Raw genomic sequence first — 16016 nt, 5'->3', positions numbered from 1 at the left:
TCCCCCTCCCCTGTTCTTTAGCCCCGCAGATGACCTGGCCTGATTTAACTCATTAGCAGGGAGATGAACTCCTGAAACTCCTGTCACTCAGCACCCAGTGGCCACAGCTCAGCCCTGCTCTGTGCATCCAGCCCAGCCCTGACCTCTCAGCACTTAGCAATGGAAATTGCTCGTGGCAGTGCCTGTTGTCTTTCCAAGTAATTAGAGCAGGCTGTTGCTGCTCTCCTTGTCACTGAAGGAGCCCACTGGGAACTCTTTGCAGGGTATGTGCCTTAAAACTCTTGCCTCTGTCTCCTTTCCTGCTCCAATCCAGCTGTAGTCAGAAGTGCACCAAAAAGAGAGCCTTGCACCTGGCTGAAGATCTCTTCATTGCCCCAGAGGCCACCTCCAGGGCAGGCAGAGAGACCCTTCCCTACCTTGATGATGACATCCCACTGCTCAGCGTGGAGGAGGAGCCTGGTATGTGCCTGTGGGGTGGTGCCTTCAGGGGGACCACACTGCCCTGTTCATCCTGCAGTTCCTCCTGTCCCTGCCTCAGTTCTAACTGTAAGTTGGAGATGGTGATGGCACAGGGGGTTGTAAGAGTCAGAACTCACTCACAGTTATAAAGTTGCTTTGAGATCTTCAGAGGGTGTCAATACAATGCTTTCTAACTACCTTGCTAATTCTCTTGGGTCCAATGTGATCTGCTTCCTGGGAGCTCTGATTGTGACATGGATGTAGCCATGAAACACCTAATCCATAGTACCAGGACAGCTCACATTTGAGCAGAGTCTTCCTCTCTTCCCTGCTATTCGGAGCACTGCATTTGGGAAGCAGGAGAGAGAACACTTGGTTGTTCTCTGGCATCACCTCTCCAGAGCAGCTCCTCTGTCACAGCACAAAAAGGGCAGTGACTTGCCTGAGAGCACATAAACAATCTAGAAAAAATGCCCAGAAATTCCCTATCTGTTGTTGGCAGGAGATAATCCTTCTAGCCCTGATCTGAAGATAAAAGTGCTTTCTCATATTTGGCTTTTAAAACTTGCTGGAAACTCTTCCTTTTAAAACCCCCCACAGCAATAGTCTGGGCAGTGAGTGATTTTCAGGCCTGGGAGCAAACTGGAGCTGGAGGCAAATGGATCAATGCCACAGCACAGGCAGACCCCTGGCTGCAGAGGGGGCTCTGAGCTGCCTGTGACAGGCAGGCAGAGAAGCTCTGGCTCTGTGCTGCAAGAGCTCTCCTCAGTATGCCAGAGCCACATGCACTGGTGATATATGGGAATAATCCCTCCCAGCAGGATCCTTTCCTCCAGGGCCCCTGGCATTGGGTAATTCACGAAGAAGCAAAGCAGCTTGTTCCAGGCAGTGCCCAAGTGTGGTTTGTGGGGCAGCTGTACAGAGTGCCAGGCTTGGTCTCACCACAGCCAGTGCCCACTTCTCATGTGTAGAGAAGAGGGCAGTTCCCTTGGCATCCCTGAGCTGGAGAGAAGAGGTCAGAGAGGAACCAGGCTGCAGTCAGGAAGAGGTCAGCTGTGTGTAATTAGCAGTAAGACACATTTAGTGGGACTGGGACAAATTCTGTTTGGCCCAAGCAGCATGCAGTGTCCCTGTAACCTTATGGACAATGTTTGTGGGATCTGGCAGAGGAGGAACAGCCTGAAGCACAGATTTGGACTGAGCTATGGTTTCAAAAGTGTAGCTGTCGCACAGCAGTGACTTGACAAAGAAGCTTCCTGTGACATCCTGGAAATCACTGCCTCTGTCTGGGTCTTACTCCATCTTTAGCTTGAGTTGTACAGCCCCTTCAGAAGATTTGGTAAAGGAGAGCAGAGAGCTCTGAGACACACTCATGACACTGAGACCGCCTTTGATTTCTCTTCTAGTCTCGCTGGAAATGGGGGATGTCCCCTTGGTGTCCGTGATGCCAGAAAACCTGCAGCTCCCTGCAGAGAAGAGCAACCGGGGTCACTTGATAACCCGCCTGCAGGAGCTGCTGGAACACTGGGTGCTGTGGTCTGCAGTGAAGAGCAGATGGGTGATTGTGGGTAAGGAAGGAGGGGTGGTGTTCCATCTGCATGGATTTTAGAGGGTTTGACTGCATCTCAGTCAGTCCCCAAGCCTTGATTATTAGTGACAAGAGATGAGAAAAGGGACATGGTAAATGGCTTCTATCACAGTGGAAGAGTGCTCCCAGAACAGTCAGTCCCCAAGGGAACTGCATTAGGAACTTTTCCATCCTTTTCCTTTCATTCAGATCTAAAATGGCAAGCCCTGATGGGGTTTTCCAGGCATGGGGCTCATTACAAGAAAGCCCAGCTGCCAGTGTGCTTTAGAGGTTGTTCTTTTTCCAGCTGAAAACACCATCTTTCTACCACACGCCTGCTCTCTGAGTATGTCTCAAGTGCAAGGTGCATGTAGGGTCCCACACACTCACCTGGGTTTCTCTTTGCAGGGCTCTTCCTCCTTGTTTTGCTCCTGTCCATATTCTTTGCCAGCCGCCTCCATCCCGCCAGCCGTGCTCCAGTCTTGTTCCGGCCTGACACCAACATCCAGGTGCTGCTGGACCTGAAATACAACCTGAGTGCAGAAGGCATCTCCTGCATTACCTGCTCAGGTAAGAGTGCTGGTCCCCAGACCATGGTGGGTGCAGCCCAGCCTACACCCTGGGCTGGAGGAGCCGAGGCAGAGGCCTACGGTGTTCAGATATCTCACTGGACAGTGGATGGATCCTGCTGAAGGGAGGCACACCTTGGGAGTGGGATGGCTGAGTTGCCTGTACTAGTGGAATATTTTGAATAGTATTTCTTGCTTTAGCCAGGAACTGTCTGAGTGTTTCTGCTGGAGCAATTCCCTCATAGTCCATGAAAACTGACTACTTTTATTCATAAGTGCTGCTCTCCTGTCAGTGCCCAGCTGGGGCTCTGTGTTGCCTTCTCAGGGTCTGGAGTTCAGCAGCAGAGTCTGTGGTGTGCACAGGGCTGGTATGTCTCTTGTGTCCTTCACTCTTTCTTCCCTGACTAACCTTGTGGGACAGGTTTGTTTCAGGAAAAGCCCCACAGTTTGCAGAACAACATCCGAACCTCCTTGGAAAAAAGGAAGAGGGGCTCAGGGTCACCCTGGGGAAGCAAAGGCAGCATAAGTGATACAGGGCAGCAAGGTGAGTGGGGCATGATGACTGACCACCTTTGGGGCCAGGGCCCAAGGATCCACTTGGGTAGAAACTAAACCATATGCTCACTGAATAGCTGAGGGGGAATAATTCTCCTCAAAGCCTGCCCCACTGAGCCCTAGTGCTGGATATAAAGGGTGTCTTTACAATCCCACTTCCCCTGAATGCCTCCTGCTCTCCAGGACAGGGTCCTGTAACCCAGGTGGCAGTACAGTCTAGTGACAGATGTCTCTGATCTGAGTACAGGGCTGGGAACTCCCAGCTTTTGCATCCTGGGCCTGTGTCACAACCTTGTTGGCAGGTCACAAGGAGAGTAAATTCAGCCTGTTTTGCAGGGATTTTGAGGATAAAAGAGTTATTGGGCCAGGTCCCGAGATGACATGAATCAATAAGCTGTCAGGAATTACTGCAGCTCAGGATATATTTGTGGCAGCCTTGGAAAGGTGTGTTGTGCTGCCAGAAGGCAGAGGCTGTGCCTGCTGTCCCAGAGGAGAGAGCAGACCAGAAGAACCCTCCTGTGCCCTGTCCACATCTGTAGGATTTGCTGATTGAAAAGTACCACCAGCCCTCACGCCCTCTGTTTTCTTCAGATCTCCAGGGGACTGTGTACATCTCCAAGTCCAGGAGCAAGGGAAGACCAGCCATCTACAGATTCTCACTCAATGCCAGTGTCCCTGCACCCTGGCAGACGGTGTCACCGGGAGACGGGGAGGTGCCTTCATTCCAGGTGAGTCAGTCCAGGATGTTGGACCCCTCTACCAAGAGTGCAGCACTCAGCAGGTGAGCACAAGAGCCTCCTCCTGTCTCTCCATGGGGGTCCAAGGTAGCTCTGGGTGACACTGGCAGTAAGGTAGCTAGAAAGGAAGGCATTGTGCCTGGCATTGTTAAAGATTATGCCTTGTAGTGCCACATTACTCCCCTGTCGCTGTTGTGATGTGACTGTCAGCAATGGAAGCAGAAGTGTGGGTGTCACTGAGCAGATGCCAGCCACCATTCAGCCCAGGCCACTGGGATTTGGGGTGCTGAGGGGCCCCATCACACGCTGGCCAAGCCTGGGAAGGGGAGGGCCAGGGGGTGGCTGGGGTTGTGCCTGCAGTGCTCATCCGTGTGGCTGTGCCAGTGCTCAGGGAGGAGGGGAGTGTGTGATGCTAATGTGCAACAGGCTGCACCCTGTGGAGTTAAGTGTCTGTTTTCATTATCCATTGCTTAGGTGTATAGAGTGCCTTTCGGTAACTTCACCAGGAAGCTGACAGCTTGTGTGTCCACAGTAGGGCTGCTTAAGCAGACGAGCCCCAGGAAGTGGATGATGACCACCTTGTCCTGTGACACCAAGAGGGGCTGGAAGTTCGACTTCAGCTTCTACGTGGCCTCCAAGGAGCAGCAGCGAACACGGTAAGCTTCCAAACCCCCTCCTGGCCAGGCAGCAGAGACAGCACAGCTGAGAGGCTGATCCTAATGCCCAGTGCCAGTCCTGCCTTCAGTTGGTGACATCTGTGACCCCAGAACTTGCTTTGCTGCACATGTGCCCCATCTCTGCAGTCATTCTGCAGGCCCATAGCATCACCAACGTGCAAAGGCCTCACAGGGGCAGGGCTGTGACTGGGATTTCGTTGGATGGCAAAAAGACGTTGCTGATCTCGTTCTTGTCCTTACCCACCTGAACTCTTGGGCTGCATGGGCAGCACACAATATGCAATGGCTAGGGATCCAGGCCTGGAGATGCTCACCTTTCCCTTTCCTTCTGCCCCTGAGAACGCCTGTTTTCACGTAATGCTTTGGCAAATCACCCTCACTACCTCTGGTCCCCCTTAACAAACTTTCTTTGCTGCACAGGAAGCTGTACTTTGCCCAGTCGCACAAGCCCCCCTACCACGGCCGAGTGTGTGTGGCACCCCCGGGCTGCCTGCTCAGCTCGAGCCCGGATGGACCCACCAAAGGCATCCTGTACGTTCCCAGTGAGAAAGGTGAGCTGATGATTCCCTCCTGGCTGTCAGATCCAGGGAGTCGGAGCTCTTTGGCCATCTAACGTAACCAGCCTTTCCTTGTGTTTGGCAGCAGCAGCACCCAGGGCGAAGCCGTCGGCCACGTCTGGGTTTAACCCGTGCATGAACACGGGCTGTGGGAAGCCGGCGGTGCGGCCGCTGGTGGACACGGGAGCCATGGTGTTCGTGGTGTTCGGGATCAGGGGCGTCAACCGCACGAGGCGCCCGGACAACCACGTCATCGGAGACATGGTACACACAGCCCGGGGGGTGGGACGGCCCCTCTGGGTGGGGACTAGTTAATCCCCACAGCCCAGGCAGGTGGCCCAGCCATCCAGACAGGTGGAGGAGCAGAGTTGGCAGCGCTGTGATGAGCCAAAAGTACACTTCTGTTCTAGCAAATTGACAAATAATGGAGGTCAAGAAGCCCTTGCTGAAAACACCTCAGACTTTTCAGAAAATCTCTTTGAGTGCAATATATAACCTTCTAATTTTGAGTCTAAATCTGGCTTTCCTGAGGACTTCAGAAATAAACCCATCTTGAGCTCAGTATGAAATCTCACCTCAAATTCAAGACTGAGGGAACTGGTGTTTTTCTATAATTGTTTATCTTGCTATGAGATATTAACATGAAAGAATAAAAATAAATTACTCTAGAGAACAGTTACTAAATGTGACTTTTCTTGGAACAGCTTTATCTCCCAGATCTGACACCTTGACACATTCACAGCCTTTCCCCAGGAAAATTATGCTTAGCTCTGGTCCCTCGGCTGATGCATTTTAGCTTTCTGCTGTTCTTCCTGCCCTCTGATTTGGGGGCATTGTGCAGAATCAGCCTTTACCTGTTCCCTCTGGAAGGAGCAGTGAGAAATGTAGGCAGTGGGATGGGCAGAAAGGTGGAGTTTTGTGCTGGGCACTTCTAGGGATTCAGAGCTGCTGCTTAGGCAGACCCTAATGGCTTTGGGCATGGCATGGTGGCTGTTCATTTATCAGTGTTTCTGTTGTACTGCCTGACTTCTGTGGGGTGGGCAGGACATGTAGCTTCTTCCGGGGTTATCTGGTAAAGCAAAGATGTCTGGTGGGTTTCCTGTGGTCTGTACAAGCTGGGCCCAGGCTGTGTAGCCAGGGGAGGACTTGGCTTCTGCCTCCTCATGCCAGTGGCTGAGTGTGTGCCTCACGTGTGGTGCTCCTGTTGTTGTGTCTCCTTGTGAAAGGGCAGCGTTATCTACGATGACAGCTTTGACCTCTTCAAAGAGATTGGCAACCTGTGCCGCCTCTGCAAAGCCATCGCCAGCAACGCGGAGCTGGTGAAGCCCGGAGGGGCTCAGTGCCTGCCCTCGGGTAGGTTGGACTAACTCCTGCCTAGAGCAGGGCTTGCTTGAGCTGGGCTCCTAAACTGCAAACCACAGAGGGTGGCTGCTGCTTGCTGCCTCCTTTTCTTCCCAAGGCAGCTTGGCCCTTCTAGAACGTGCCCTTGGTTGTGCTTTTTGGGACATGAGAAAGAAAAACGGCCTCTTTAACACCAAAAGCACCACAAAGGTGTGTTCTTTGGGATTTAATCCAGGCAGATAAGAACAGAATTGAGTCTGTTCTTTCCAGTCGTGGGTATTGCTTGTGGTACACTTTAATCTTTCAAATCAGTAAATATCTTCTTGGTAGCTCCTGAGTAATCATCAAATCACACCTGATCTCACTGCAGTGAGGTTACTGTGTCTATGGCTTTGCATACCTGACCAGTGCCCGGATTTCCCAACTTAAAGAGGTCGCCAGGTTGTGGAGCTGAGCCTAGGAAGTGCATACTGGCTTCAGGCCAAAAGCCAGTCTCATGCCAGGAAAAAAATCCCTGCAGACAGCCCTCAGCACTTGCTGTTTGTGCTGGTTCCTGACAGCTGGGGACAGACAGCAGTGGCAGTGTCCTGTCCTGTGCTGCTGGCATGGAATGTCCCTTCAAAATACAGCAGCTGAGGGCTCTGGTGCTGAGACTTCCAGGGCTTTGGCAAACCAGAGTGGCAAGGGGAAGCAGCAGCTGACAAATGGGGCCTGCAGCTTCCTCTTGGGGTTCTCTTTTTGGGTTGTTGGTTGTGGGTTTTGGTTTGGTGGTTTTTGGTTTTGTTTTTTTTTATCCCGTTGCTCCAGTGTGCTTCCATTCCCTGTGCTGCTCTCCAGCCCTTGCTCTTTCTTTCTCTCCAGGTTACAGCATCTCCTCCTTTCTGCAGATGTTGCACCCTGAGTGCAAGAACATCCCAGAGCCAAACCTGCTGCCTGGACAGCTCTCTCATGGGGCAGTGGGGGTGAAGGATGGGAAGGTGCAGTGGATCTCCATGGCATTTGAATCGGTGAGCACATGGCATCGCCATCTGTCCTGGTGACAGCTTATTCTTGTGACTTCTGGGGTTTTAGCTCTGCTCTTTCTGCACTGGCCACTTTCATTTGCAGCCATAACTTAGAGTTTATCAGTGTCTGTGCCTTGTTGCAGACAGATACCTGCACTCACAAGTTGTAAGAAGTGGCTGCTTGTGCCACAATTGGCTCAGGCAAAAGGCTGGTGGCAGATTTGCGCAGATGCCACTGCCAGTTCTGCCTGGTGCTGCCACTCCAGCTGGCTTGTTCTGCCTCTCCCCTTGCCACACAAGAAGAGCAGGGCACCAGTAACAAGTTCTTCTTGTTACAGACAACCTACAAGGGGAAGTCGTCCTTCCAGACCTATGCTGACTACCTGAAATGGGAGACATTCCTGCAGCAGCAACTCCAGCTCTTCCCAGAGGGCTCTGCTCTCCGGCACGGCTTCCAGACCTGTGAGCACTGGAAGCAGATTTTCATGGAGATTATAGGCAAGTGACTGCCATGTTCCTCTCCCTGGAACCCACTCTCTGATACATCTTCACAGCACGCTCTGTCCCATCTGGTGGGCCTGGGTTATATCTTCAGTCCCTTGCCATTGCTGTGCAAAATCCTAAAGCCTGTTCCTGCCCCAAGCAATGTGTACTGTCAAAATCCCAGTCAGAGCCCAGGAAAATCAGTCCTGCTGATGTGAGATCCAGGAAGCTGATAACCTTCTTTCCACTCTCATTCTCTCCTCTCCCATCTCCCCCAGTGTGAGTCCCTTGCCAGCAGGGACATGGTGCCTTTCTCATGCAGCTGTCGCCTTCCAGGATCCAAACAGCTGGCTCTTCTCTTCCAGGAGTGCAGAGTGCCCTGTATGGTCTTGTCCTCTCTCTGGTCATCTGTGTGGCTGCAGTGGCCGTGTTCACCACACACATCCTCCTCCTGCTGCCAGTGCTGCTCAGCATCTTAGGTAAAAATGCCAATTCCAATGTGCCAGGCTTTCACTCAGTCTGCAGTTGGTGCGTTGTGGCACTGCTGAGTCTCGGGTGACTTGAAGTGAATTGTTCTTACGCTGTGTAAACCCTTCTGGCTTTCCAGGAGTCACTCCTGGAGAATGGACTTGCTAAGTGAACAGAAGAAACTCTCAACAAATGCACAGGAACCTCATTGGGAAAGTAGATTTGTGTGCCTAATTCCCAGTGTGTTTTATCTACACAACCCCTTCTATTTGTTTAAATAAGGGTTTTAGCTACACAAATGCCATCCCTGCCTGTTATGTATAATAATGTGATTAAGTCCCACATGCTTTGAATAACAATTGCATTACTTCCCAAGAATCTGCACCATGGCTGCTGTTTCCAAGCAGTGGGAGATGTTAAAAGCTGAATATTTAGTAGTTTGTTAGTATTTGAAGCAAATTTGTAAATAGTTCCCTCTCCCTGACTGGTGATTTGGCGACATTGTGGTCTAAGTGTGTTGCTAAACTTCTCAGTTTAAAAATCAAATCTATCATTTTGAAACCACTTACTCTCCCACACATGACTCACAAACAAACACCACTCTTGCCTTTAAAAAAGTAACAGTGTGTGTAACTCCAGCAAGCAAAACAAGGGGCTCATTTCCCTGTAATGCCTGTGCACACACACATGCCTGCCTGGGCTTGGATTCATTTAGCAAGAATTAGTCTAGATTGGCATCAGTCTGATTTATCTGGGTGCTGCACTAGCCCCAGCAGGTCTGATTGCCTTATGGAATGGTCCCTGTGGCAAGGGAAGGTGAGGGAAGTGTTTGCCTCTGTGGCAGGAGTGTGTGTGTACAGGACTCTGGCTGGCACACAGACCTGCAGGGATACAATCCCAAACTCCCCGGGGATTGACTGGTATCAGTGGGCCTGGGCAGCAGTCCTGGAGTCCTTGACATTTGCCTGACATCACCTTCTTCACACAGGGGTCGTCTGCTTGGTGGTGACCATCATGTACTGGTCTGGCTGGGAAATGGGAGCTGTGGAGGCCATTTCCCTCTCCATCCTCGTTGGCTCCTCTGTGGATTACTGTGTGCACTTGGTGGAGGGCTACCTGCTGGCAGGGGAGAACCTGCCACTGCACCAGGCAGAGGTGAGTTCTGCTCTTCCTAGAGCCTTGCCTTGGTTCCTCTCGTGCCCTCTGTGCCACTTGCCTGGGATGCAGGACCCAGGACAGGCAAGGGGGGACATGTCCCACCACCCTCACAGCACCCTGGGGGTGTTTGCTGCTTGTCCAGCCAACTGCTCAGACTGCTCAGACTGTGAGATTGTGTGCCTGAGTACAGTAAACCCAGCTGAGGGTCCCTTTCTTGCCGGCCACAGCTGTGCCCAAAGCAACCCCTTTTCATGTCCAAGTGAAGACAGTCTGTGCTGGAACCGCCCTACACTCCTTCTATAACCTCTGCAAATTGCTGTGCTGTGCTGGACCTCCAGCTTTTTTATGGCCTCCTTAACAGCTTTGTTTCTTTGGGAAGATGAAGACCACACAAAAGCTTGGGATCCCTGATGCTAGGTCTCATGCCTGCACGCAGCACCTCTGTCATGCAGGCCCAGCAGTCAGCGTGACGTGGTGCAAAGGAGGCACAAAATCCAACAGGCTTTGCTGGATTGTTGACAAACAGCCCTGTGGCTGTTTGTCCAGTGGACTCAGAGACTGAATGAACTGTCGTGGACTGGGATTTCATGAGCTAAGCCACCTCTACAACTCCCTGACAGGAGGGGGGAGCCAGGCGGACATCGGGCTCTTCTCCCAGGGAACCAGCAGTAGGACAGGAGGGCTTGGTCTTAAACTGCATCAGGGGAGGTTTAGGTTGGACATTAGGAAGAAATTCTTTACAGAGAGAGTGATCAGACTCTGGAATGAGCTGCCCAGGGAGGTGGTGGAGTCACCATCCCCGGAGGCGTTTAAGCAGAGCCTGGATGTGGCACTTGGTGTCGGTGCCATGGTCGAGTTGACAAGGCAGTGTCGGGTCAAAGGTTGGACTCGAAGACCTCAGAGGTCTTTTCCAGCCTAGCTGATCCTGTGACTCAAAGCCTAAACTGTGAGTGCAGCCCCGTGTTGCTGTGCCCTCACACCCCTCTCCCTCCCCCCAGGACCCCCGGGCGTGCCGGCAGTGGAGGACCGTGGAGGCCGTGCGGCACGTGGGGGTGGCCATCGTGTCCAGCGCCGTCACCACCGTCATCGCCACCGTCCCGCTCTTCTTCTGCATCATCGCCCCCTTCGCCAAGTTCGGGAAGATCGTGGCCCTCAACACGGGGGTGTCCATCGTGTACACGCTGACTGTGAGCACGGCCCTGCTCAGCATCATGGGCCCCGGCACCTTCACCCGCAGCAGGACTTCCTGCCTCAAGGCCGTGCTGGGGGTGCTCCTGGCCGGCCTGCTGGGCCTCTGCGTCTGCCTCGCCCTGCTCAAGAGCGGGTTTAAGATCCCTCTCCCCAACGGGACAGCCCTGTAGAAGAACCCAGGCCGGGAGCCTCTGTCCCCTTGCTCTCCCTTTCTTTTTTTCTTTTCTTTTTAAAGGATATTTTTTGTAAAGAAAACAAAAGAGGAAAAAAATCCCCTTTTTTTCCCGGAAGTTTTTCAACTCCAGATGCACTTTATTTTCTAATGAGTTTTGCTCTAAACTTGTATTTATTTTGGGTAGTGACGGATGGATGACGGACAGTGAGGGCTGCCCAGGGAATACCTCAGCCCGTGAGTAGGAGGGGAAGAGGTCTCCTTCTCTCAGTTTTCTTTCTGCTTTTCTTTTCTTTTTTTCTTATCTTGTTCTTTTAAATTTCTTTTTTTTTTTTTTAAACCAACAGAGCTTTCTGGAACCGCAAAGCTAAAAGGGGAGAAGTTGGGAAGGCCATCTGATCCTTTAAAAAACACTTCCCTCTGTCTCTTCCCTCCCCTTGTGCAGGGTCAGCATTGCAACGATGGCTCTTGAGGTGATGTCCTACCCCCACTCCAAGCCTGTGCCTCTCTACCTGAGCCTTCAAGAACAGCAGTGAGCTGTTGGAAAGGCCTGGAGAACAGCATTATCTGGTCCTTTACCTGTACTCAAGCCAGACCAGCAGTGAACTCACTGCACAGGAGCTCTCATGGGTGTCATTGTGGGATCCAAACTAGAGGTGCTGGGTGCCACCACCTTCTTTCATCATTCAGGGAGGGCATTGGGACACGTGGCTTTCCCCTTCTTTCTGAGGGGACAGGGCACTTTTTGCTGGAGTCTCTTGGGTCTGTGAACAGCCATCAACAGCCTGCCCTCCCCTCCCTCCTCTCAGTAGTGAGGCCAAGGCAACATCAATGCCCAGTCCCTCCTGGTCACCTCACCAGTCACTGCCTCTGCCCTTCATGGTAGAGAGGAAACAGCCCTTTGGTCACTGCAGTCAGCTCTTACTCTGAGGACCAGGGAACCCCTGGGTTACCCAGGTGGAGCCCATACCTGGTGCCATGCACAGCATCCTCTGTGGCAGCTCAGAGACACCCTCCTGTGTGGGGACACGAGGGCAGAGGAGCTGCAGCTGCCGCCTGCTCCGAGCAGATGGTTTATATTAAAGTAAAATGAAATCGCAAACTGGTGCCATTAACAAGTACATTTTCAGCATCACTGATTCTATCATATTTTAAAAATTGAAATAGTTAAGTGTGCATTGATATGCAGCACAGCTGGTCCTCGGCAGAAGGGAAGGGTCAGGCCCACAGGGAGATACATTAACCATTATCTACAGGGATACCAATAGAGGGACGTGGCCAGGAAGGAGCCTGACTCCATTTCTTTGCAGACTCCCTGTCCCTGGTGGTTTTGTGTTCTCTGTCCGGATCAAACCCCCTTTTTAAGATGAAAATTCCAGGAAGCCAATCCTCATTTCCAGCCAAGTTTTGGGGCCTGTGCTGCTTGAGAGACCAGCAGCTGCTTCTGCTTGGCTCAGTGCATCCCTGCTCTGATCCCTGCTTATCTTACACCTTCACATCATGTCACCTCTGGGGAACTGGGTCAAATGCTTGTTTCCAAAGTAGGTTCCCCAAGGCGTCAGCTGGAGAGAGGAGTGACAGGATAGGAGTTTTGTTGATTCCAGGGGGAAGCCAGAGACTGCCAGAGCAATCCTGCTGCAGGCAGTGAGGGTGGTGAGAGCATGAGCAGAGCAGACCTGGTTTCTCCTCACTATCCCATGGTGCAGCTGAGTCACCCCTTTCTGCAAAGTGTTAAATGTTCCCTGGCACCTACCTCTGATCTGCACCAGTCCTGCATAATGAACCCCGTGCCCATGAATAAATGGTTCTGGGAAGGATTTTTGACTGTGCTTAAGCTGTGCTGCTTTGATGGCTGCTGTGCACAGTCCAGCCCAATCCTTGACCTGTAAGCCATGCTTTTCCCTACGTCTGGGCTCCAGGTTTAACTCCTGGTGGTGCCCTGAGCACTCCTGAGTGGCAGTGAGCAGAGAGGGCAGGGTGCTGATGACACACAGCCCCCTAGGACACGTGTGGCTGTGCAGGTGCTGCAGGAGAGAGTGAGGTATCCCTGCTGCTGCTGCCAAGGATGCTCTGGCTGGTGGCCTGACTTGAACTTGGCAAAGACTTCAACCTCATTGGGGTGATTAAAGCTGCTGGATATTTCCAGGTCACCAGAGAAGAGAATAAGGTGCTGAGGGCACCCTTAGAGGAAGTTCCTCCTTCTATGAGCATGAAGAAACTTGAAAGGCCTTTAGGACAAGGCATAGATGTGCTTTGAATCCTGCAAAGTTGAAAGCTCATTTCAGCCCCTGGTGTCCTACATTTATGCTCACTATAAAGAGGCTACATAAGCCCCCCACCTCCAGCAGGACTCTGGACACACCATGCTGGGAACATTCACTCAGCCACTCTTGGAAGGCAAAGATTAATTTCAAAGTAGTGGGAAACCTTTTATGTCTCCTGGGTCTGATCTGGCAGTGTCTGATCTGCAGACAAAAATAACAGAGTTCTTGGCACATGACAGGATCCATCCTGTTTTCTGGAGCAGGCAGGGAAAAGGACAAGCTCTGATTTTGCCTCCTCCTCTCTGGCCAGCCCAGCTCCCTCCGTGGAGAAGGGCTGGCTGGCACTGGCAGGAGCAGGGCATCACCTTGCCCTTGATTGTTCAAGGTGATACTGGGAAAGCAATGGCTGGGATTACTCAGAAAAGAGCAGGAGACACCAGGATAAGTGCAGAGCTGCAGCAGATGATTCACAAAGGCATACTGAGGAGGTTGTGCCTCTCCAGCAAGGAAACTGAGGCAAGGAGAAGAAGAGGAGCTTACACCAGGTTGTAGCAGGATGGCAGAAAAGTCAGGAGGTGATCTTAGGTGACATTTTTCACTGCAAGGACTCATTGGATGTTGGTAGTGACTAAGCACAGTCATGACACTTGTCTTAAGACCTAACTAGTCATTTGCCCCATCACCACTTCCCTCTGCACACCTCTGTGGTCAGGGTGGCTGGTGCTTTCTCCACGTGCAGTGGAGTGAAAGAGGCTTAGAGGTGGGGCCCAGCCTCCCCCAAAACACTTACAACATTCAGACCTTCCCAAGCGTCTGTGGAGACGATAAATCAGGAGCAGATGTATACATCCATTTCCACGTAGGCAGTGTCCTCCCTGTGATTACAAAATATCCATAAAATTATAGAGGTAAGAAAAGGGATGGCTTTATCTGAGCAAATGTGGAGGTGGGACTGACAGCCCTGCTGGGAATTGGTGCTCTGAGGCAGATGCTTGTAGCAATAAAAAACAAGGCCTCACCTGTCTGGTACTGTTCCAGGAGCAGATGCTCAGCCTAAATAGATTCCTCCCACATTTCTGCCCATCTTCTTCCTCTGATGACTCCCCTGTTTCCCAGACCATCTCTTGGGCCCCCTTGTCTTGCTGAGCAAGGTTCAGTCTGCTCCGTGGTAGCAGCTCATGCCTAAGGTGCTCACAGAGTCTGGACTGAAAGCGGATGGAGAAGTCTCAGGGAAAATTTCTCAGACAGAGGAAGCCAGGGAGTTAAACTGCTTCACACAAACCTGTCAGTTTTGATGTTTTTAAACAGTAGAACGCATCAGACCAGCCCTACTTGGAAGAGGATGCTCTGATTTCCCATTTCAAAACAATCTTGCTGCAATTAAAAGGAACCATAGATGAGTTCTCAGTTAGAGCACATGGCAGAGGAATGTGACTGTTAACTGCCCACTCTTTATTTCTAGTAAATTGTGTTTTGAGGGTTAAGTTCTGAAAAGTTAATGTTAATGTTTCAGGAGGGTGGTCAGTGCAGTCTCCTGCAGAACAGAGCAGGTCCTGTCCTGCCCAGGAGTTCTCTCCCCTGCGCTGAAGCTCTGTGACTCATGCACAGAGCTGGTGTGGCTGCTCTTTATCTTCAGTGGAACTGCTGAGTGAGTTCAGGGCTCCCTGTGGCTGTGGACACTCAGGGAGAGAGTCCCTGCTCTCAACAGCCATGTCCACATCAGCTTTGGAGCAAGGTGGGACAGAGCTGCTGTGATGTGCAAAGATCAGTGTCAGAGGAAGGAACAGACCCAGGACTCCTCACTCTGTTTGTTTCTTTATGTTGTGGTGCCTCTCGAGGGTTTGGGCAACTGGGCTATCAGGTTTGGCCACTGAACTCAGCAACTGCCAAGGCTGCAGGTTCTGAAAGGGATCAGTGGCTGAGCTGGGCTGTGTTTCTCAATCCCTGCTGGATCTGAAACTATGTTAGAGCAAAGGCAGCCTGAGAAATATCACGAAGGAGAAGGACATGTGGCATGTTTAGAGAGCTACTGGGACCACTGACACAGTAGTCTGGATGCAATGGTTCTCCAGAGACCCTGGCTTTGTCTCTGCTGGAGCGAACTGGGATGTTGCTTTATGTCACAGTGTCTAATTCTTTTAGCTTGTCCTCCACTGAATTTTCATACCAGAGCAGCCTGCCCTCCTGCAAGGTTACAAAAGGCTTTTTATTTAACCCCATGACACATATAAATCCTCCCACACTGTCCACTGTGCAGATTGATTTGCAGCCAGGGAAGACAAATTCACAGTCTCTTGGCTACTTCTTCTGAAATCACTGTTCACCCCAGATAGCACACAGGCCATAGTTCAGAGATTTTTCAAAGGCCTCTGCTAACTGCTCTGCCCTGGCTTAGCACCCAGGGTCCCAGAGCTAACAGGCTTTCAAGGCCTGTCTCCATCCTGAGGACAGAGTTGTTTGGCTTTCTCCTCTCCACTCCTCCTTTGGGCAGGGGAGGGAAGGGGGGGGGGCAATGGCCAGGACCAGAGCAACAAGAGGATGAGCAGAAAGGTTTGCAGGGGCCAGCAGAACAAATGGGAGGGAGGATGGTCCAAAATCCAAGGGGAGAAGAGGTGTGAGCACCCCAAGGACAGAGGGAGGGAGGGCACTGCCGTTTCACCACGTCGTGTGCAGACCTTAGAGTGTCAGTCCTCAGAGTGATGTAGCACAATTCCTGATGTACGCGTGTTCCTTTTGTAAGTCGTCTCCTACCCTCACTATTTTCAGTGTTCCTTGATTTTTGGAGACTGTTGTAAATAAAAGATTTTGACATTC

The 16016-nt window shown here is 51.7% G+C and overlaps 1 protein-coding gene across 6 annotated transcripts in view; it reads left to right on the top strand.

Annotated features, from left to right (window-relative positions):
- The window catches only part of DISP3 (dispatched RND transporter family member 3), a 38893-nt gene extending 22877 nt beyond the window's left edge, over positions 1 to 16016 (top strand). For 5 of the 6 annotated variants that reach the window (XM_032709132.1, XM_032709128.1, XM_032709129.1 and 2 more), the window contains 14 exons: positions 314 to 459; positions 1866 to 2027; positions 2435 to 2596; positions 3017 to 3139; positions 3742 to 3878; positions 4362 to 4543; positions 4985 to 5115; positions 5207 to 5385; positions 6348 to 6474; positions 7324 to 7469; positions 7805 to 7964; positions 8315 to 8428; positions 9406 to 9572; positions 10574 to 16016. In XM_032709132.1, the coding sequence (XP_032565023.1) occupies positions 314 to 459; positions 1866 to 2027; positions 2435 to 2596; positions 3017 to 3139; positions 3742 to 3878; positions 4362 to 4543; positions 4985 to 5115; positions 5207 to 5385; positions 6348 to 6474; positions 7324 to 7469; positions 7805 to 7964; positions 8315 to 8428; positions 9406 to 9572; positions 10574 to 10936 (2299 nt within the window). In that variant the 3' untranslated portion in view covers positions 10937 to 16016. The remainder of the gene's footprint in view (positions 1 to 313; positions 460 to 1865; positions 2028 to 2434; positions 2597 to 3016; positions 3140 to 3741; positions 3879 to 4361; positions 4544 to 4984; positions 5116 to 5206; positions 5386 to 6347; positions 6475 to 7323; positions 7470 to 7804; positions 7965 to 8314; positions 8429 to 9405; positions 9573 to 10573) is intronic. The other variant, XM_032709133.1, reaches the window with a different exon arrangement.

This window comes from Chiroxiphia lanceolata, chromosome 22 (genome assembly GCF_009829145.1).
Source record: "Chiroxiphia lanceolata isolate bChiLan1 chromosome 22, bChiLan1.pri, whole genome shotgun sequence".
Lineage (NCBI taxonomy): Eukaryota > Metazoa > Chordata > Aves > Passeriformes > Pipridae > Chiroxiphia > Chiroxiphia lanceolata.
This window is presented reverse-complemented; position numbering and strand designations above follow the sequence as displayed.